The sequence below is a fragment of the Micrasema longulum genome, unplaced genomic scaffold (genome assembly GCF_059751315.1).
Source record: "Micrasema longulum isolate JH-2025_06_02 unplaced genomic scaffold, ASM5975131v1 h1tg000097l, whole genome shotgun sequence".
In the NCBI taxonomy this organism is placed as follows: Eukaryota; Metazoa; Arthropoda; class Insecta; order Trichoptera; family Brachycentridae; genus Micrasema; species Micrasema longulum.
In genome coordinates this window covers 1,226,976-1,249,526 of record NW_028277303.1, presented here as the reverse complement: position 1 = coordinate 1,249,526, position 22,551 = coordinate 1,226,976, and the positions used below count along the sequence as shown (strand labels likewise).

Genomic DNA, 22,551 nt, shown 5'->3' with positions numbered 1-22,551 from the left:
GACTATTTCACCACAAGGCCGACATTATGCATAATATCGATAAAAAATATTATTTCATTAACCCGCTTGTTCCTGTGGTACGGTGCGGTGTTACAAATTGCATTTAATTAATAAATCAATCTCGAAAACTACTTCGCATATTATCACGAATTTTTAGTATTCTAACTAAAGGCCTGACATGCAATAATGTTCGAATATCTATTTATCAAAATTCTCTGTACCGAAACGCACAAATAATAATGTATACGTACACAACTAATTTTGAGTAAATATATTAATATATATCAAACTTTCGACATGAGAGAGTGCGGGTACTCGCATTCTCTTATGTAGAGATATCTCAGAAACTTCTTTTGGAGTTTCTCTATCATCAGTGACCGTGTGACATTAATTTAGGTACCTGGCTACTCAAACATCGATAGTAACGAGGCAGCTAGTTGATTGGGAAGGCCAGGAGCTGAGATAGCCCCAATAGACCCTGAGCCCAACTGTGAGATGCCCAAATGTGCTCTTCGTAACGAGCTAAGGTCATGGGCCAGGAAGCAGAGCGTTATGCTTTGGCAAAATGTACCTGGTCAACACCCTTTGAAGGAACTGACAAAAGGGTAGCTGAAAAAGTTTTCCTTTGTTAGCTTAGTTAAAGCTTAGCCAAAATCAAGTGTGGGTAATTACGACAGCCCTTACGGGGCACGATAGATTGAACAAACGTTTTGCTATGATAAACCTTTCCGAAACTTCTAAGTGTAGGTTTTGCAGTACAGATAAGGAAACACCTATACACATTTTATGTGAATGTGATGTTTTACATCATAAAAGAAGCCGCATTCTCGGGGGATCACTAGGTTAACCTAAAAATGTTGAAGATGTCGGCCCCTACCCTATGACCCGATACTAGATCTTAGCCCGGAGAGGGAGATTTATCAAAATTAAAACTATCTTCTTCCACACAGGAGCTAGGCTCTTTTTAAACCTGAGCTGAGAGGGCGAGAACTATTCACGGGAAGAGAATACAATAGATCTTCACAGGTTGCAGTGACGTCAGGAGCTTGTATGGCACCGACCCCCACCCTTAAGAATAAGAATATGTTCAAATCTTCGTAACTATTTTGATGTTTTTAACTGACTCAAGATTTTATTTAAATAGATTACTACTGAAATTGCTCATGTTTTTTTTTAAATTACGTGTATGGATAACACAACACAGACGTTTTCTCTAAAAGACAATTTCCAAGCCATCTGTTCTACTATTACATCAGTAAAGCAAAGTGCATGATCGGAGATACTCAGAATTCATTAAAAAATATCTAGGTAAAAAATAAAAATCGTCAATGTTTTTCCCGACAGTTTAACGTCGTCGGGAAGTGGAACAGCGGAAGCATATTTCTAAATCAATTCACTTGCGATACGGTTTCATTCGTATATTTTCAACAGGTATTTGATTTGACATATTACTTATACTTTTATGCGATTTATTTGCCTTTTACATGGGCTTTTTTTAAGTTACTTTTGCATAATAAAAAAAATATATCTAATTCAATCGTAAATATGTATTTGATTTATTTCACGTTCTCCCTTATAATCTCCGCTTACTGAAATTGGATAAAAATTTGTTTTATCTATAGTTCCCCTTTTCTGGGATTTCTTGAATATTTATTTTTAATAGTTCGCTAGAAGACAACTTTTCAATTGTCTGGGACCAATTTTGTATTTATGGGTCATGGTTGGAAAGGAAGACTTAGTATGGCTGATTCTTGCCAATATTGCAATCCATCCCATGTAGGTGATCTTATGAACATCTTCATGCGTAAGGAAGGCTAGCACTTTTTGTGTTACAACGTCATCATTCTTCTTAGGGTGGTTTTCAAAAATGTAATTCTTTGATAACCTATTGCGCTTTTAAAATACAAAAAGCTCAAAATACATTTGCTTAATAAGGAATTATACAAATTCAATTAAATACACAAAATAGTAAAATTATCTTGTTTCGTTACTTTGAAATTAAATAAAAATGTTTTTTTTTATGTTCGAAGCATTAACTTTGTGGTCAAACGTTTAAATTAATGTTAAAAAATATTAGTATTTTACCATTTACCGATCGGTCATTACAACATTAATTAAAAATATACAACCAACTATTTATATAAACCAAACATTGATTGTAATTTCTTATTCTTCCATTATATTTTTTACGGAAGCTTTCTCTGTAATGTTTTATTATTAAACTTTAGTTGCGTATTCACAAAATTTCAACTCATGAGATTTTTTAGTATTAAAACTCCAGTTATATTTAACTATCCAAATGGGAATATGCATTGGATTTGGTTACAAAAATGCCTGATTTTTTATTAAAAATTGACTTTTATCAGTCATCATCATCATCATGATTACCTTTCGGCACCTAATGGTGCATAGGATACTGCATCGGAACACCAATCGCAGCGTATCTTGATCATTTTTGTTACATGAACGTACGATGATCAGTCTTACGCTTCAGGTACAATTCCAGGAACTATGAACTATTCTAGTGTGAAAACATAATTTTAAATAAATATTTCATATCCACCTTGCCGCAAATCAAACCCGAGACCTCTTGCATGGTAGGCAAACGCACTGACTATACACCACGAGGCCGACAGTCAGTCACATACATGATATTACCAGTAAGTATCTGAAGATGTTTTGGTTAATTTTGCGCATCATTAAGCACTTTTTTGATATTGTGAACTTCTCTGGGGAAAAGCATCTAGGAGTATAATTTTACAATATGAACCCCTTATTTCTTACACCATATTTGCATAGAAAGAGTTCAAGTTTTTGTTAAATGTTAAATTTATCTTCGGAATACGCAATGAATTCCGTAACTAAGTTTATTTGTTATATATTTTGAATTCGATTAAATTAAGTGACAGAAGAATTTTTAACGGTTTATTGATTTTATTTCAAATCTAGTTCAATATTGGACAACCCTGAACTGTTGTCTCTTATTAATTGTATAGCACCAGGCGTGTTTAACCGTATAACTGCAACAATTTAACAAAATGCATATTAGCAATTCAATTTCCAAATATTTATTTTATCGATGCTGTGGATGTTTTTTCATAACGTTGCGGTTTTCATTTCATGTTATAACAAGGTTATTTACGATTCACCTAAAGTGGGCACCAAATTTAAAAGTATAAGAATATCTTGTATTTAAACGTTTTTTTTTTAATTGAAGAAGTCGTGTAAAAATACTTGAAAGTTTTCAAGATTCGTATCTTTTTCAACAGAGATGAAGAATCTCTTAAATAATAAATAATTCGGATGTTTACACTATTTTTTCATTTACCGTTTTGCTTATATGTTTAATCATACTCATTTAATGGTAAGTTTATTTTATCGGACAATTTTTGTGAGAAGTAGAAGAACTGAAATCTTTATTGATGTAGGTGAGATTTGGTTAAATTATTTCACTAACTAGGCGACTCCTGAAAATATAAGTACTGCGTTTGCCTATCATGCAAGAGGTATCGGGTTTGATTCCCGACTCGTTGCAATGCGCTGTGCAATAAATACTCGGATTTCGGTTACGTGTTTCTAAGAAAATTTCATGCATATAAACAATAAATACTCTTAAAAATTTCAGTAATACTTTAGAATAAAATTTATCTTGTAACTTTGTTCTTTGTGAGTACTCAAAAAATTTGTCAGTGTATATTAACAGAATGTATTTTCTATTATTATTACATTACTGACTCTGTATGGCAACCGTACTACATTATGTTTTATTTTTATTTTACTTTTTCTTTTTCTTGTATTTTGTCATTTGAGGTTTATGAATTAATGATTTTTTTTTTTTCTTGATTTTTCGATTTTGTGAATTTAAGCTTATTTTATATTCTCCAATCTTGAGATATTAAATGTATATTCTTTGAAAAGATACAAAAATATAAAAATTTAATAGACACTTACTCGTATACCTTGAACTTTAGAAAATATATTATATTTCGACCTCATAAATAAAAATAAGTGGTGTGAATAATAAATTAAGCAAATCCAATATGTACGATTGATGTATTAAATATTTTTTCACTGTGGAGGTCATTATTAATTTATTTGATTGGTATAAAAACACACCACGAATATAATATGTTTTCACTTCCTGGGATTTTCCTTATAAAACATGTATAGATAAATTTCATACCATTAAATATAAAATTATTTAATGAATGACAAATAGACAAATATCATCTTTCACCTATTAGGGAGTTTATTGAAATTAAAATATTTTACTGCAGAGATGGTATACCTTTGAGAGAACATTTTTATGAATATTCCACAAAAAAACAACAGATGAGAGAATTCGGGTGGCCTCCGTGATGTAATGGCTAAGACGCTCATACCCGAAAGGCTCTGGGTTCCATTCCCGGCGAGCCTGGGTGTTCTATGCTAAATTTATCATTATAATTGGACTTCTTGGCCCGTTGTGGTGCAAAAAACAAAAAGAAAAAAAATAATATAAAATTAGATATCTGGATATTCAAACATCGGCCAAATTATGAATGTGGCTTCATAAACCAGCCAATGATTAGTCGTAATCAATTTTAATGACAAGACTTCCATATTCCCTTCTCTTAAATGTGCTTCATCGGTGTTGTAATAAATATTGATATTTTTTGTAATTATTAATGTTAACACAACTGTAATAAAACTTGATAAAACTATATGAGATATCCGAATCACATCATTTATGAATATCATCGTTGCGCCGATAATATCTTTTAAATCAACATTAGTTTTTAAAAGTATTTTTGATATCCATTAAGATTGTACAATTGTTTCAATAAATTACTTTTCAATATTGTTTTCAAAATATTATCATGTCATTTTTATTTTGCTTTCAATAAAACATTTACATTCTCGACTTGCAGATTTTCAACCTTGACTCTGGACGAAGATGTCACACTTCGTTCGTGAGCGCCATCCACGAAATAGAATCACTCGTGCGAAATAGATTCTTGCGGCGAATACGAGTATTTAGTATTTATTCAATTCAATTCAATTAATTTATTGAAATATAGCATATACATAACAAACATATATTTCATGCGTACATATAATAAAAATAAAAAAAATACATAAAAGAGACTCGTCGCAAAGTAGTAGAAGAATCCTGCTCCAGAAAACCCATTCGGATACATGGAACAGATCAACATCCAGAGTGATGTTGTTCAGCATAGCGGTAGCCCTTCCAACAGGCATAACCAAAGGCAAGTTAGTCCTGTATATCGGAATGCAAAACAATATATGCTGACGCTGTCTTAGATAATTATCAGGAACATACAAACTAATGCTCATCATAATCTCAGAATTATCAATCATACCACGCAACAATCGATAAAAATGTGTAGTCAAATACACATTTCTTCTAGTCTCTAAACTGTTGTAGCCAAGCATACTCTGGAGAAACTCGGTCGGGTAGAGCCAATGATAATACCCGCACTGTCTCATGTAGAGATATCTCAGAAACTTCTTTTGGATTTTTTCTATTACAAGAGAGTACTTCAGTTCATGTGACTTCCAAATCATCGATCCACTCTTGAGTCTACTTCGCACCAAGGAGTTGTAAATATTTCTCAGTACGCGGGTATTTTCGAAAACCCTAGCAGTACGTAGAACAAATCCTAACATCTTCAATGCATTACCACTGATTGTCTCTATGTGTTTATGAAATGTCAGGATGCTCACAAATCTAACGCCCAGATCCTTAATATTCGAAGTTCGTATCAGATTCTAGTCATTCATTATGTAGCAAAAAAATAGAGTTTTTGGGCCCTAGTGAAGGACGTGACCGAACAATTTGAAACATTTAACTGAAGTTTGTTTCGCCTTCCCCATTCAGATATATTAGATATATCCGCTTGGAGAAGACGAAAATCGTCAAAAGTTGTCAGCTTTAAAAACAGTTTTGAGTTATCCGCAAACAACAGAAAACGCGTGTTCAAAATTACATTTTTAATATTATTAATGAAAATTGAGAACAACAATGGACTCAGGTTAAAGCCTTGCGGGACACCCGAGACAGTATGGAAACACTCTGACGTGAATATACCAGAGGAGACGTATTGGTCTCTATTTTGGAGGTAGCCCGCCATTAAGTAGGAACGATGAGGTTCAAACGAAAACGCTACAGCCTCTGGTAAGCGTAAATGTTAGATAAGCGTAAAAATATGCATAAAAATCGGCGATGGAAGTAGTTGGGTCACATACTGCAAATGTTGATGAGATCAACCCTGCTATTATTTTTAGTTATAATATAAAAGCTGAACCCGGCAATGCTTTGCTATTGCTAGATTTGAGTACATACTTGAACATAGATTCAATGAACAGAGTCGAAAATTTTTGTTATCAATTTATGTATTTACTCAAAATTAAATATATCAGTATTCATTATTATTTGTGTGTTTCGGAACAGATAATTTTGATAAATAGGTATTCGAACATTGTTTTCCTGTCACTGTCTTGCAGATGCCTACCCAATACTGTGCAAAAAAAAGTCAACTGCATGTCAGACCTTTAGTTAGAATATACAAAATCGATGTTTCGTTGTCCCGTTTTCCGCACCTCAAATGTGAACTGATTTTTTTTTTTTGACAGAGCATCAGAATAAAAGTTTATGTATACCGATACGTACCGACGTCTTGCGTTTTTCAAAAACAGTTTTATTTGTATAACGTGCGCTCAAAGACCGCAGATAAAACTATGCTTTTTTACGAGTTAGGATGGTTCTAGTTCCGATAATAAACTATTTTTATAATAACGAAACAAAAAAGACACGCCAATGGTAAATATCTATGGCGCGTAAAAATGATTGTTCTTGTGCAATAATCTAGAGAGAAAATACGGAAATTGGACCGCGTTTCTTCTTAAGATTAAACATTATCAAGTATACTTACAAAACTTCAATAAAAAATCTTAAGTGAAAACCGTTCAGATAAAGGTTAAAATGATGAAACTTTTCATTGGTAAGTAAGTACCTAGGTACATGTTTATGGTTGATTTCCAAAACATAAAGTAATTAATTTTCAAATATAGAATTCTTTAAGCAAATGTCAAACTCTGGTCCATAGACAAAGGATATAATATTGATCTGGTCTTCTTACCAACAAAAATGGAAAGATGTTGTTTTTTTTTTAGTTAAAAAAAAGTTTTTTATTGTATGTTTACAAACAACATTCGCTTTTATGGATACAAATCAGATTTTTTCCTTGCATTCTTGATAATTTCTTCCTGTTTATTTATTTTTACTGGATTTTCGGTAACACTAAAATAATATTAACTGACATTAAATATTTTTTTGAAAATCGCATTCATGAATAAAGTGTTCCCCTGTTAGTGAGAAGAGCCGAGTTTGACATTTGCAAAAAGAATTATGTATTTGAAAATAAATTATTTTATGTTTTGGAATTCAACCATAAACAAGTACCTATGTACCTACTTATCAATGAAAAGTCTTTTTCCAAGGTATTAGCAGGCAAGCAAACGTTCGAGCAGTACAACGTCTGTCGGGTCCACTAGTTTATAATAAAATAACAAAAGTTTAATTACTTATATTGTGCAATACTTAGCCAACCTCTTTTTACTATTATCTTATGCATATTTTATGACGTTGAGCTGATTTTTCTCGTACGTAATATTTTAAAGCTGTACAGTGTACATTGGTTTCATCTCAAAGTAAGAGTTCTCTAAAGAGACCCGTAAGCTCTTTTGTATAGAAAAGAAGCGTTCGATTTTTTTTGTTTGGATTTAGTTTGGATTTTAGTTTAACAACATACGTTCGGTTCGACGGAATAGACGGTTCGGTTTGCGCTCGTAATTCTCAACGCAAGTACCTTCGGCCCGTTGTATTGCTGTAATCTGTAGCTAAGTTCGTGGGATTTTCTCCGTACAGGCGACTGTATGAGGTTATTACTCTGAGGGTTTAATAATGTTTTTTTTTTTCAGAACGGGTGATTGACATCGAAAGTCCGGATCCGATGCCCTGTGCAGCTTGGTCTTCTCGGTTTTCGAAGATGGTTCAACCCAACCTCGATTATATTGGTAAGCTATTTGATTTTAAAATAGTAATCTTTAAATACGAAAACCTGTTTACCTCAAAATTTAACGACAGCTAATTATTCGAAACTAGAAACAAACAAATAGTTCAATTATTTCACTTTTGCCACGTAACTGTGTCATTCTGTGCTCTAGTGGTTATCGCGTTTTCCTACCACGATAACGATTCAGGTTCTATTCCCGACCAGATGTTCTGTAGTTACCTACCTAACTTAAACTTAGTTTTGTAAATATTTTAATCTCGCTTTTTTCTGTCATGTTTGAAATTATAATGAACTTACTTATAATAATAGGTATCTTTAAAATAAACCAAAGTAGGGAAGAAAATGCCGAACACTCCTCTAGTGGAACGGAAGGCCTGTTGACTACTGCCAACAGACCGGCTTCTCCTGAAGAGTTTTAAGTGGTTTTATCTCTACGTGAGCAAATGCTGAGAAGTTCCCAATTGGTCCACATAAGTATATCCCTCCTGATGCTAACAGTTTAGATAAATTTTAAGAAATTTAATTGCAGAAAAATCCACCTTTTTATATATAAACCTTGTATATTATAAGCAAGGTAAATAATAATGCAACTCCCATAAAAAAAAATATAAAAAAACAGGTATCATTTTTAGATGATCCCATGTACGTTGGGTTCGTTCCAACGTTTCGGCTACCATAGGAGCCATCTTCAGCGTAAACTGTATGTTATGTAGAAACAATATGTGTTTATGAACTTCACCTCCCTAAAGCTCTTCGACCTAGAGTATGCCGATGCTGCGGTTATAATAAACTAAACAGGTACTCCGCATGCACGCGTTAAAAAATCAATATTGCAAAACCCGTGTACTGTGTAAAACTTTGTGCTTTTATTCTCGAAATCACCTGATTGTGTCAAACCAAATCATCGAAAGGGTCGAAAGTTTCAAATAACTGGGAGTATATGTTACAGAAAATGTGAGCTTTCAAAAAGAACTGGGAGTGTGGCTAGGAGTAGTCAGCACCACATTCAGCAGTATAAAAGCTGTCTGGAGATCGGATATTTACTCAGTAATAACCAAATGCCGCCTATATAACGCCTGCATAATACCTTCTCTCTTCTACGGTTGCGAATCGTGGCACCTCTCCAGGGCTCAAAACAGTAAAACACCGAGCTTTCAGAATATGAATTTCAGAAGAATTTTTAGTGCGCAGTTGTTTGACTTTGTAAGGAATGAAATAATACAAAAACGGACGCAGCAAATTCCGGTGACAACTGTCATCAAGTGGAAGCGATACGGTTGGCTGGCCATATACTGCGGATGCCTCCTGAGAGCCGTAGCCAGCTTTACTACTTTTCAAAGCATCATGTTCTCGACCTCCTGGACGTCCGCTGATAACTGTTTGTTGGCAGTTAATGTCAGAACTACGGGGACGCTAACCTGACTTGGGAGGGCGCACAAGAGCTGGCAGCCGATAGAGATGAGATTTGAGATCATATGCTCCAATTAGGCAGTGGGCATGTACTAGTAATTTGTACCGTATCTCAGCCGGCAGAAGGCGCATTCCGTGTTATTTTTGTATGCATAGTGAATAGAACCATGTTGAGATTAATTTCAGCCCGTCGTTTTTGTTAATGTTTTTTATTTATTTATTTATTTTATTGAATGCACAAAATACAGAATTTTATTATTGAGCACAATTATATTTTTTTATGTCCCAACTTTTTTTTTTAATCTTAATTTTATTTGGGTGTCTGCGTATTTCGATTGTCTTTTTTTTATTCGTGCTCTGTGTTTTCTAGTTTTTAGCAAAATCTTTGGTTCGGAGGCGAAAATAGGTCATGTGTCTTTAAAGTAAAGCTATTGCTCATTTTGCAGGGTGCCTAAGTTTACCCAACAGTCCCCTAACGTGCCCAAGTTCACATGGGATCACCCAAAAAAGATAACAATGACCATGAAAACCTACACACCTATTTACTTTCAATGCGTAATATTTTAATGAATTACCATGAAAACATATTAATTAACCGGTAGACTTGAATTAATAATTTAACGATATACTTTAACCAGCGATTGACGGTTAAAATTCTTAGATATCTTGTGTTTTCTAAATATGTTCTTCTTCAGAAATTCACTCAGTCGTGAAAACAATTCGATTTACAGTACAAGGTACTCATGTTACAAGATCATTATTTGATAGATGTTTAAAACAAAACAGAATAAAGGTTATTGCCCTAAACGTAAATCGAAATACTACCCGTTTCCTTTGTGTTCCTCTAAATTACAAATAATTTACCAAATTACTGCTGTATCAATGTTATATTACTTTTTACTTTACTATTACATAAGTTGTTAAGCCACCTACTCAACTTTCATTTTTAATTTTTACGTCAAATATTTTTTTTTCCATCGTATTACCGACATTTATTCAGCCAAGTTAATTAAGTTTTTGGGAAATATTCGTTACCGGATATAGGTAAGAACTACAATTTCAAAAGAAAACGTTACGGAAACGGTTTTTCAAAAGATATATTAGGTTTTTCTACTTAGGTCTTTTTACCACCGATACCACAGTACCTACATACAATACATGTATGAATGAATCGGTGATACTAAAACATTTATTATATTCAATGAAATTCATGTGCGTATAATCAAAAGATTTTATGTTGGGAAGCTATATTGGTTCATTTGACAACTCGATCAATAAGGCTTTCTCAGGAGCCAAAATCTTCAGTCATAACATGTTTTATATTTCTTTGTAACGTGCCTATTTCGAGTATTTTTAATATCGCTTTGCAGAAATACGTGAGTACGTTATATTATTATCGGCGACGAAGGCGCGAGTACTTAAACCTCAATTATTTTTATAATATTGGGTAATCATACGGTAGCGGGTTTCATACATTTTAATAATGTCTCTAGTATATTAAATAAATACCTCAAATAGAAAAATAATAACTTTTTCGTGAAATAAGGTTTTTTTTAGATTAAAACAATATTGCGTGAAACGAAAAATGAAATAACTCCCGAGAGATATTTTAAATACATTTTCATAATAATTTTAAAGAATAAATAAAAGATGGCGTGAGGCGGATGAAAAGAAATATAACTGGGGTTTTAGGTTAGAACGCGTAGACATAGTCACTATCTCCACGGGGTGACTTCTTCTAAAAGAAAAACTCCACCTTTTATGAGTAGCCGGCCGGCAGGGTAGATGAAGGACCCTTCTAATCTCGGAAGCTGGTAGGAAGCTGTGATCTCACGACGCTCGTTCCGATGGTATTTTCTCAGTCGACTCAATCAAGCATAAATAGTTATCGCCACTCAAAACAAAAAGGAGACTACTCTACAATATTTCAAAGTGGATTATATGACTAGACATTTATTCTAGAGAGACATACGTATAAAGTCAGGAGAAAATTCACAGTGCCTGAATTTAACAGCAACATGTAAATACAGCGGGTACGTATGCAGTGGACTAACTTTACATGTGACGTTTGGTCACCTACCTACAATGAAGTCCTACCAAGTCCAGAACGGGATAACGAGGGGCTGGAAAATCAACTGATGTTAATCTGTTTAGGGCGCCTTCAGTGGGGGTGCTAGCTGGGAATGGGAAAAGAACCTCGGGAAGGGTGACTCCACGGACGTCGACGGTGGTGAAACAAGACACCTTTCTTTTTCCTTAGGTCTTCGAGTGGCGGGCTTGAAAGAATGCCGTTTAGCAACCGGGATGTGGTGGAGAGGTCTCCTTGCAACTGCTTAACCTCGGGCGGAAAGAGCGGAAGCAGAAAAAGAAGCGGGACAAGGGAATTGGATAGAATCTATTTATTGACATGTGTTTAAACTGATATTAATGAATCTTAATTAAGATAAATTAATTTGTTATGCCTTGTTTGTTTTAATAAGTTATTGAGAAACATTAGCATCAATTATAAAAACAAGGTATTCAAAATAATTGACTCAATTTGTAACTTTTTATTTCAAACTGCAAAGTATTGATAAATTACGCGTGATACACTCACTTTAAAGTTACTTACAGTGTACAAATTATAAATGTTTATTTTGACCCACTTTGGCTGCACGGCAAACATAATTGGTAGCTTGACTCGTTCACTAAGAAAATTTCAAATACATATTTGCGTTCTTGGGATTTACCCAAATATTTCATTTTGAGGGCCATTTTCAACGAGTTGTAAATGAGATGTAAACGAGATCCAGCACACACGGCACCACCCAAAAAAGAAACATATTGATAACAGTGACCGTGAAAACCTACGCACCTATTTAATTGAGTTGTAAATGACTCACTATTAAAAAATGGAAGTCACGTTGTGGTAGAGTGAGATTCGAACCACGGACTTTTGATCCGTGAGTCCGAGACACTAGCCGCAGGACCACAACCCGATTTATTTTTGGTCAATAACGACATGATTATCCTTAATTAGGCTTTGAAATGTCCAAATCGAGTAACGTTCTTCCTAATCTTGCAATTGTTATGTAGACTCGGATGTAGGTATATCATTCACATAAAACGATAAATTATTCAGGAAAAGTAATAGCCTTAATTTTTATATTATTTTTCGCGATATTGAATGTTTGTTGCCTTCATTGTTCAGGTTGCTGGTTGAAAAATACATAAAAATAAAATTAATTAACTGCCATTTTTTAGTAACAACACAATACGATACTTTCGTTTACATCAGTGCAAACAAGATAATTTACAGTAACTGAGTCTCGCTTATAAAGCTTGATATAGACCGAAAGTACCGCTGTGCCAAATCCATCAATTCTATAATTTCTTGTTTAAAAATAATTATTGTGAACGCGTCTCTCTTTTAAAAAAATACCGTTCGACTTATTAGTCAGCAACAAGGACCCGAATTGCGCCTTTCGCAAGGGTCGCTGAAGGTAATAAAAGTCCGTTCGCCCAGGCAATCGGGAGCCTATTGTTCTTGCCGAGAAGGTACCCCCAAGAACCGGCCACATGTCAGTATTTGTGAAGCTCAGGACACTTTTAAAAACGCGAATAATAGTTTAAAATAATATTTATATTTTGAAATCCAAATCACTTTATTTCCATGAATAACATATTTATATTTTACATGAAAATTATAACAGCGACCATCACGCCGTTTCCCCGTAAAAGTAGGTAGAGAGGATGGAACGCCACGTCACTCTATCTCATCATATAGACTTCGCTTCTTCTACCTTCATACCTATTCTCGTGCACGCTCGCCGATTATTCCGATTCTTATCATAAGTTAATTATAAGACTAGGTTAATTTAATATTTAAGTAATAGAATAAGTTTTAAGAACACCATTTGGCGGGAAAGACGGGATTCGGCGGGAAAAGAAGACCGCCCCAACCGAAGCGTGCGCCCGCCAATGAGAGCGACGAGACCAACCGGGAAGGGGGGACGTCTAAAAGATGATAAAAACCGTGACGCCCGCTTCCCGGACTCTCTTCCTTGTTAGACTCTCTTCCTTGTTAGACTCTCTTCCACTTAGACTCTCTTCCACTTAAACTCTTCCTACGGACTCTCTTCTACTGCGTCAGTTGACCTCAAGGGTCACGGGCGGGTGCCTTGCCATCCCCGTGGCCCAGTCAGCAGCCCAGGAGAGAAACCACCGCGCTGGCTAACCAGCCCTGACGCCGTAGCCCCAACGCTGCCGCCTACGATGCAAACCACGCGCTCACGTCGCCGCACCACGGTGACGCAGCCCACGCGCCCACGCGCCAACGCGCCCACGCCGCTGCGCTCATGACGAGCCGCCCACGTCGTGCGTCCCTCTACGCACCCGACGTCACTTCTCATGCCCCGCCATGGGACAGGAAGCCACGCCGCCGCTCATGACGAGCCGTCCTCGCGGCACATCTCACCGCAGCTGGACGCCGCCGTCCCAGCTACCCCTGTCGCCGCAGCCAGATGCCGCCTCCCCCTTCGATGTACCACGCCGCCGCCCCCATCGCGTCCTGTGCCCACGCCGCACGCCAAGGACCCACGCCGCCTTCGCGTCACCACGCCGCGCGCCGCATCAGGGCGTCAGGTTATTTTTAAGTTTATTGTTAAAGTAGGTTAAGTCTAATTCTAAGCTAGGTTAGATATTGTTCATAATTTAATTTAAATACATTTAATTTCCACATTTTATCTTTATTCCTTTCTTACCCCTCCACATTGACATAATTAAACTGAATGCAACTTTAATCTAATTGTTATTCTGTACGAATAACTGGCGCCCGACAAACCCAAACGTCTTTAATCTCTCTTAAATAACGATTTTTTTTAACGCTAATTTTTATTTCATTTTATATATTTTTATTTTTAAATACTTTTTCGAGGTTGTCAAGCTTAACGCTTCTTCCGTGCATTGACAGTGTGATAAGAAGTGGAAGAGAGAAAATATCATGTGGAACTAACTTATTCATAGCTAACTTTTATAATTAATACGTTTTGTGTTTTTTGGGTGATCTCGTAAACATGAGTAAGATTAGGTTTTGTTTACAGAATTACTTCATTCTGATATTCTCTAACTTGATTGTCGACGGGAATAGGTACCAAGTAGGACCTGGGCCCCGCTTATAATTGGAAGTTAACATTTGATAAACAAAGTAAAATTAAGTTTTCCGTATGAAAATCAGAATATGCATAGGTACATTTTTTTCTTCTAAATATAAGATACTTTAAAAGTTCATGCAAATATACTCATTTTTCGTACATAAATATCGGTTTTTCTTTTTAGTCAGTCGAAGATAACTCTGTTAACTTTCCATTGTAATCGAGGCCCTGGTAGAGGATTATGTCTGATGCATCATTGTATTTAAAATATTGTTTGTAATTTTTTTTATTTATTTTATAGTTATTCAAAATATAACTACTTCAAAATAGCAACAGTAAGCATTTTCTAAAATATTTTATTTAGTTTGCCAAAATTTGTCTTAAAATATTTCCTCTTCAATTCGTTGAATCAATGTACATAGGTTATCATATAAATAAGCGTTTGATAAATTTGCAATTAGTTTTACAGTAGAAAAAAGGTTGCGTATTACGCAGTTTGAATGACAGCTCATTAGTTAGTAGTCATATATATAACTTTGTGGTATTTTATAGTAATTATGTGGCATATTCAATAGTAATTATGTAACATAAACTATTGTAGTTATATAGGTAGATACAAAGTTGAATTTGTTAAAATATTATTTTTTACAATACCATGTGCCAACTCTAGAATAAACGCTGTCTCATTTTTTTTATCCAGTGCACTAAAATTAGCATGAATTTGATTTTTTTTAAAACTGTTTTTATCATTCCTCTTTCCTCATCAAGTGGTGCACAGACCACTGCTATTATAAACAAAATGCTGCTTATTTCGACTGTATATTACATAAATGTAAAGTGATCAGCTTCAGGTCTGACTCTGCCGAAATCGAAGCTAGTGGGTGAAAGCGCCAACTCGATTGCCTTATTCAGGATTTATGTGTCCAAGCGAATGAAGAACAATTCTGCGTGTGAAAAAAATACAGCACCCTGAACGAGTGATCTCGACTACAAATAATATCACATGTACAAATAATCTTAGGAATACGTTTGCAAATGTTCTATAAGGTCTAAAATGGTTGACATACCTAATCGATTTGAATTAATTTTAAGTTATATAGTAAATTAATGTCATTCTGAGCGTTCGACGTACCTATAGTATTAATTATATGGACAGCATTTGCACACCAATTATTGGACCATATTTTGATGGTTCATCACATTAAGGAAAATTAGTCATTATAGGTGCCAGTTCAGGAAAGCATAAAACATTGTGGTCATTTTAAAGAAATGTCATCATAACGATGTAATTACTTATATTTACATAAATGTTATTAATTTAAAAAATACTTGGTTCACTTTCTTTATTTATTTTGGGCATCTTCAGACTGGTGTCTTGATATTTGACCATCAGAGGGTGAAAGCGCTAATTGGTCAAAATAAATAAGTGGAAGTGTACCAAATATTTTTTAAATTAATAACTTATATGTAAATATAAGTTATTACATCATTACAATGGAATTTCATGAAGAATTGTCAAAAAATAATTTAAATGAAAAAAAAATGTAATTTTATTTATTTTTATTATTTTTTTTTATTAGGGAAATCAACAGTTCTACATACATATTTTTAGTAAACAAACAGATATAGTGTATAAACTCAGAACTAATAACAGATTTCTACATAGTATACAAAGTTAGTAAAGAAAATATATATTACATATTAAATAAATACATACAATTTATACATATAAAAAAGGTTATTTTCATGTACTCAATTATCAAAGATTTTTAAATATTAATTTTAAGAACATTAAGTTACTGTAAATTGGGCGGGATAAGGACAAAAATGCTTGAAGAGAGGATAAGGAGGGGGGGAGAGATGTACATATTTATTATTATAATGTCTACTAAGTTACATAATACATTTTTAGTGTAAATTTTAAATCTGCCAGAGTGATGTTTGTATAATCTATATTTTTAAATTTTGTATTGTACATTGAAAAAGTCCTACGAAAAAAAGCATTTTTAACATACGATGTTTTACTTATTGGTACATGAAACAGGTGGTACCGTCTACAAATCCTGGCTGGCACATGTATTGTTATTAAACCAAGCAGCTCTGTACAGTCAACCATTCCTGTCACAATTTTGTAAAGCAGTAGTTGGTCCGCACACACTCTGCGGTATTGTAGAGAAATGATTCCATGGAAGGTGGAGGCAGTGATAGTAGATACATAAGAAATACCGGTTTTGTATTTAAGGTACTTTATAAATTTGTTTTGAATATTTTCTATTCTACTTATATATATGGCATACTGGGAATTCCATATCTGAGAGGCGTATTCCAAATGGCTTCTGACAAATGTATAATATAATGAAATAAGGGCCTATCAAGGGATTATCAAAGTGTTTACTCATTCGAATTATGAAACCTAACACGCTCAATGCTTTGGAGGTAATTTTATTGATATGCGATTCAAAAAGTAGTTTTGAGTCTAAAACAATCCCAAGATCTTTAATTTCGTGCTTTCTTATTAGTACATTATTGTTTAGTTTGTAATCAAAATTAATAATTTTTCTTTTCCTTGTGAATGTAATACAGACACATTTATTTTTATTCAAAAACAGTTTATTTTCAATACAATAGTCAGTTAGACGATTAAGATCGTCTTGAATCATTAGGCAATCTTTTTGAGATTTAACTTTAGCGTATATTTTCATATCATCGGCATAAAGAAGAAATTTTGAATAACGAAAGCAAACATCAATGTCATTTATATATATAAGAAATAATAGTAATTTAATAATCATTTTATAATCATTTTAAATATCCACCAACGACAGCAGAAAAAAACATTTTTGATTTTTTTCTTTGTTTAGTGTATTTATTATTATTCCTTATTATCTCAGCCGAGATAGATAATTTTTCTTAAAAGGAATGTTGTTCAGGTGTTTCATGAACTTTTCTTGTGAAATAAAATGTTTAAAAATTAAATATTCAATATGAAAGCCCATTAAAATATAGGTATCCAAACGTGGTCAAGTTAGTGAACACTTAAATTAAAATCTTTAATGATAATCTTATCCATAGCTCCAGAGATACAACAGAGTTCTGTGTGCAGTGTTTTGTCGGATATGTTCTCCCTTGGGATGACCATTTGCACCATCTTCAACAATGGCCGGCCGCTTATCCAGGCCAATTACTCTGCATCCAACTACGCCAAGCAAATGGAACTGGTAAGAAATATATAATATAATTTATTTTTTTAGAACTTAGCCAATTCACCCAAGTAAAAGTATTGCATTTGTTCAATTTCTTTTATGCGGTCAAAACTTTTATCATAGTTGTCTTTGAAATAAATGTCGAAAATTAATTACAAATGTGTTTGAAGAGATGTACGAGTAATAATATATTAATTGCATTTTTTAACATTGAATTTTAATTATTAGTTGCATATTATTTAAATGAATATAAAACTTGCGTTGTCTCACATCAGAAGTTTTCAAGATATATTATACTTAAATTTAATGTCTCGTTATGTAGAGGAAATAAAGTCCATAAATAAATCTATAATGAGTTGTAAGGCGTTCGTTTCTATCTGCCTACCCAACCACAAAATTCATCTCTAATTAATAAGTGCAACATTAAATTTGCGTTTTAAAAAGAAAAAAAAAACAAAATAAAATAATTGTATCAAATATGGCATGAGTTTAACAATACATTTTGTTACGCATTTTGTTTGACAGATATATTTAACTTGAAAAATAAAAATACCGTTTTGGTGATGCTTTTTTGCATAGGTATAAAGGTTTAAAATATTGCATAGGTTTAAAATATATTTATGAAATCAAGATTAAACTTCGAGGCTTTTAACCCTTTACAGAACATTTTAGTTTGTAAGTGAAAATTCTTGATGGAAGTTCATTGTAATTTATTATATAAATAAAAGACGAGTGATACTTTAATCCACAAATTTGTAAATAAAATACTATAATAAAATTAAATACTTAAACCCATTAAAAAAGCATTATATCAACTCATTAGTTCACTCAAAAAAAATTGATAATGATCCTTAAGATAAAAATAACTTTATTTAATTTACTTTCATCTAATTTTGAATAATGTATCCTTACCTCTGTTTTCTATAAATACATTGAACTCCTTAATAAAGATACCAGTCTCGAAGATATCACGAAAGCGATGAAACAGGTCACTGGATATTCCAAATTTGTAGATTAAAGTATTACTCGTCTTTAATTTATATGATAAACTTTATAGAACACTTAGAACAAAATGGAACATACACTTGTCCCCAAAATTGAGGTATTTATTTTCTAATATTTCATATAATTAATTATTCTGATGTCACAAAAGTATCTTTATAACGTTTACTAGTAGTTCAGTATGCCACGCAGTTTTTTCAAATGTAATACGTTTATTATCTTAAAAAATAACACATTTGATTAAATTTGCAAGACGTAAATCAACAAAAAATTTTGTATCCTATGAAGGGTTAAACATAAAAAATGCAACGTTTACATATTTAATTATTAGTAGATCTACACCATGTTTAATTAAAATAACTTTTAGGAACAATTTTGTTTTTTGTAAATACAGAAAAAAAAAATTGCACGAGGTAAAATGTATTTGTTATTTAAAGTATTTATTTATTCATATACAAAAAAAAACTATTCCTATTGAATTGCATAGCTGTAGCTCGTCAAAAGGTGCTTATAAATAAAATCTAATACGTGGATATATTATTATCCCTTAATTCTGTAGATTGTCAAAAAATAATAATACTATGAAAAGGGATATATAAATATGTACATATCGAAAATATGTAACAGAAAAAAAAAATCTTACAAAACTGTTGGGTAAAAAATGTTAATAAAGGGATATTGAGAACTGACGATACTTTAATTTATCCCTAATGAATTGCTTTCCAAGGTTTATAAAAAAATATTCATAAGTTAGTTGAGAAACGTCTTAAACAAAGGACTAATTAAGATCGGCTGAATAAATTTCCAAACTTTTGGAAAAGACGCAAATTTTATTCAGTAATGATTTTAATTAAAAAATATTGTGAATGCAACATCAGAAATACAAAACTTATTTTTTTCTTTAATTTCTTGAGATGTATTTTGGTAGTAAAAAAAAGAAATTATATAACTATCGGATACTCACAAAAAAAACAGCTTTACTATTCTTAATGTTTATAACAATAATTCATGAAACATTATTTTTATTTACAAACATTAGAATAGGAGTTTGAACTAATTTTTACATGCCATTCTACTTTTTTTTATTGATTGAATTTTTATCGATTATTCTATTAAAAGAAAACATCTGTAGTTTAGGGAGAGAACTCCTCCCATCGACGAGTAATACAAAACATCACCCGTCGACGGGAGAGATTCTCTTCAGAAACAATAGCTGTTATTTTAACAAAAAAAACATGTAACACTGATATTTTTTTTTTTTTTTTTAAATGAGATTATTTTTTGACTGGTTCTTGGTTTGATATTTTATTTCATCTACGAAAACATTATTCTTTACAAATCCTTTTTTTTTCACAGAACGTGACATGTGCAATATAGCGTAACTAAAGAAATGCGTATTATAAATGTAATTATACTGCTCCAATTACACAAGTGACTATAACATTATTGTACACACGGGAAAAGCTAAAAATGGGATAAGGAAAAAATAGGGAAATATAAATGTCAATATTTATTTGGTTTTCGTATTGTTGTGTCTATATTGACTATTGATTCGAATTTATTTATGTTTTTTTCACAAGTAGTGATGAAATCGCCTCTTTATAACGATGTAAAAAATATTCCATTTTTTCTACGAAACAGCTTTACAGTATTTTGCTTTACCTAAAACAAAAACATAAATTATAAAATGATTATACGTTTATTACATATAAAAACAAATAAACCATCATCCGAAAGAATATAGCCCCATCTGAGTATGTCTTTGCACACATATATTGTCTCTTCTACATTTTTTTTATTTATTGAAATAAAATGTTTACAAAATAAGCATTAACTTACTAATGGTTTATACATGCATAATGAATAATTACGCGTCTATATCTCTGATAAAGTAAAAACTTGTGTTAAGGGAGATAATTAGTTTTATATCTTTTTTATTTATTTATATAGTATATATTATATTTTACTTAAATTTCATTTTTACTATCTAAAACAGGTTCCTTAAAAGTAAATGTCATATTTTATCGAATTTTAATTTTTAATGTCTAGTTTTTTCCTTGAATGTTTGTATAGTATGTGCTTTTTTAATGATGTCATCAATTAAAGATGCGTCTCGTACGTTAAAAACTAAATTTGAAGGGTAAATTCTAAGTTTTTGTTGTATAATTTTACTAATTGTTTTTGGGCAATCAAAAATTCATTTACACATACCTCTTCGCGTGTACACGCGTAGATTATTTCGACTTTTGACATATTTTTTATTTATTTATCCAAAAAATGCAACAATTTATACACAAATTATCAAGTCCTGCTGAATTGCATAAAATGCTGTTCGTCGGCAGGTGCTTATAGTTAAGTTCTAATATGTATACATAATCTTATCTCTTAAATTCTACAACATATAAAAACTCTTAATACGCTCTTAGTATGCCTATGTGCATCGAAAATATGTTACACGTAAAAAGACAAAAAATTGTCCAAATAAAAAAGAAAAACACAAAAAAAAATCAATACGAAAAACCACGTTCTAAAAGCCAGATTTTCAGCATACGTCATTCTCTTGAGCCTGATAAGTTTTTTTGTTTTATATTTAACGGGAGCATATTATATATTTTTGGTATATTGTACTTTAATGTTCTTTTCCCGTATTTATTATTGAATTTAGGGAGAACTAGTCCATCTACACTAGTGAACCGAGTATTATATACTTGCTTCAATTTATTTCTATATTCAGAGAGAGACGCATGCTGAGAAACCAGCTTGGACCATAATAAAGTTCTAACGGATAAAATATTTATAGATTCATACAATAAGGATATTGAAATATCGTATCGCTGACAGAACCATTTTTTTTTTTAAATAAATAATTTGATAATTGAATTTTGAATTTTGAAAGTTCTGAACAAGGTTTACTAAAAAAAGCCTATGAGGCTATAGCGTATCTTACAAATTATAATGAAAGTGACAAATAAATTATTCTTAAAATATTATTAGGGACATAATATTTTTAAATATATGTTTTACCAACTATTGATTTAAGGATAAAATCGGAATTATCACAGAATGTTAATATTCAGGCATTTGTTGGATTTGGTCAAGCCATGTATTTCTCGGTCTTCTTTGTTTTCTACATCCATCGAAATTCGCTTTATAAATGTTTAGCCATTCTTTTGCCGTCCATTTTGTCTCCATGTCCAAGTCAACGCAGAACTCATTTCTTGGTTTTGTCGATAATACTTATGTTTCATATAATTGGAGCATTTTATTTTATCATGAAGCAGTTTAAAAAAACAAAGTTCTGATTTTAGTGCCCAATTATTTCGTTTAATTTCAATATTTATATTATTAATATATTTTAATATTTCAATGCCGTAAATATCCTATCATACAAAGTAACAAATGTTCATGCGCTTATACATATATTTGAATAGCAAAAAAAGATAAAGCAGTACCGCACACAATGAGATGTTTGTTTTATTAAAATGTTAATGGTAAAGAAGTTCTGAAAGGTAAAGAAACTCTGTGTTGGGATTTGCCTCAGTAATGAGCTTCCCTGCCTGTTGTTGAGCAAAAAATTCAAAATACAAAAATAGAATGAATATGAAGTGCCTTTTAAATTTCTCATAACGCGTGTGAAATATATGAAGATTTGTAGTGTATTTGCAATATGTGTTTATATAGTACCTAAGGGTGTGCGCAAAGATTCGTCGAGGAATGCCTGGAATT

General features: G+C 32.5%; 1 protein-coding gene across 1 annotated transcript in view; it reads left to right on the top strand.

The window, feature by feature from the left end:
• Window positions 1-22,551, top strand: part of bma (SCY1-like protein bma) — a 287,477-nt gene that overhangs the window by 240,514 nt on the left and 24,412 nt on the right. Inside the window, exons 7-8 of the mRNA XM_088235846.1 lie at window positions 8,029-8,079; window positions 17,693-17,838. Coding sequence (XP_088091972.1) covers window positions 8,029-8,079; window positions 17,693-17,838 — 197 coding nt within the window. The remainder of the gene's footprint in view (window positions 1-8,028; window positions 8,080-17,692; window positions 17,839-22,551) is intronic.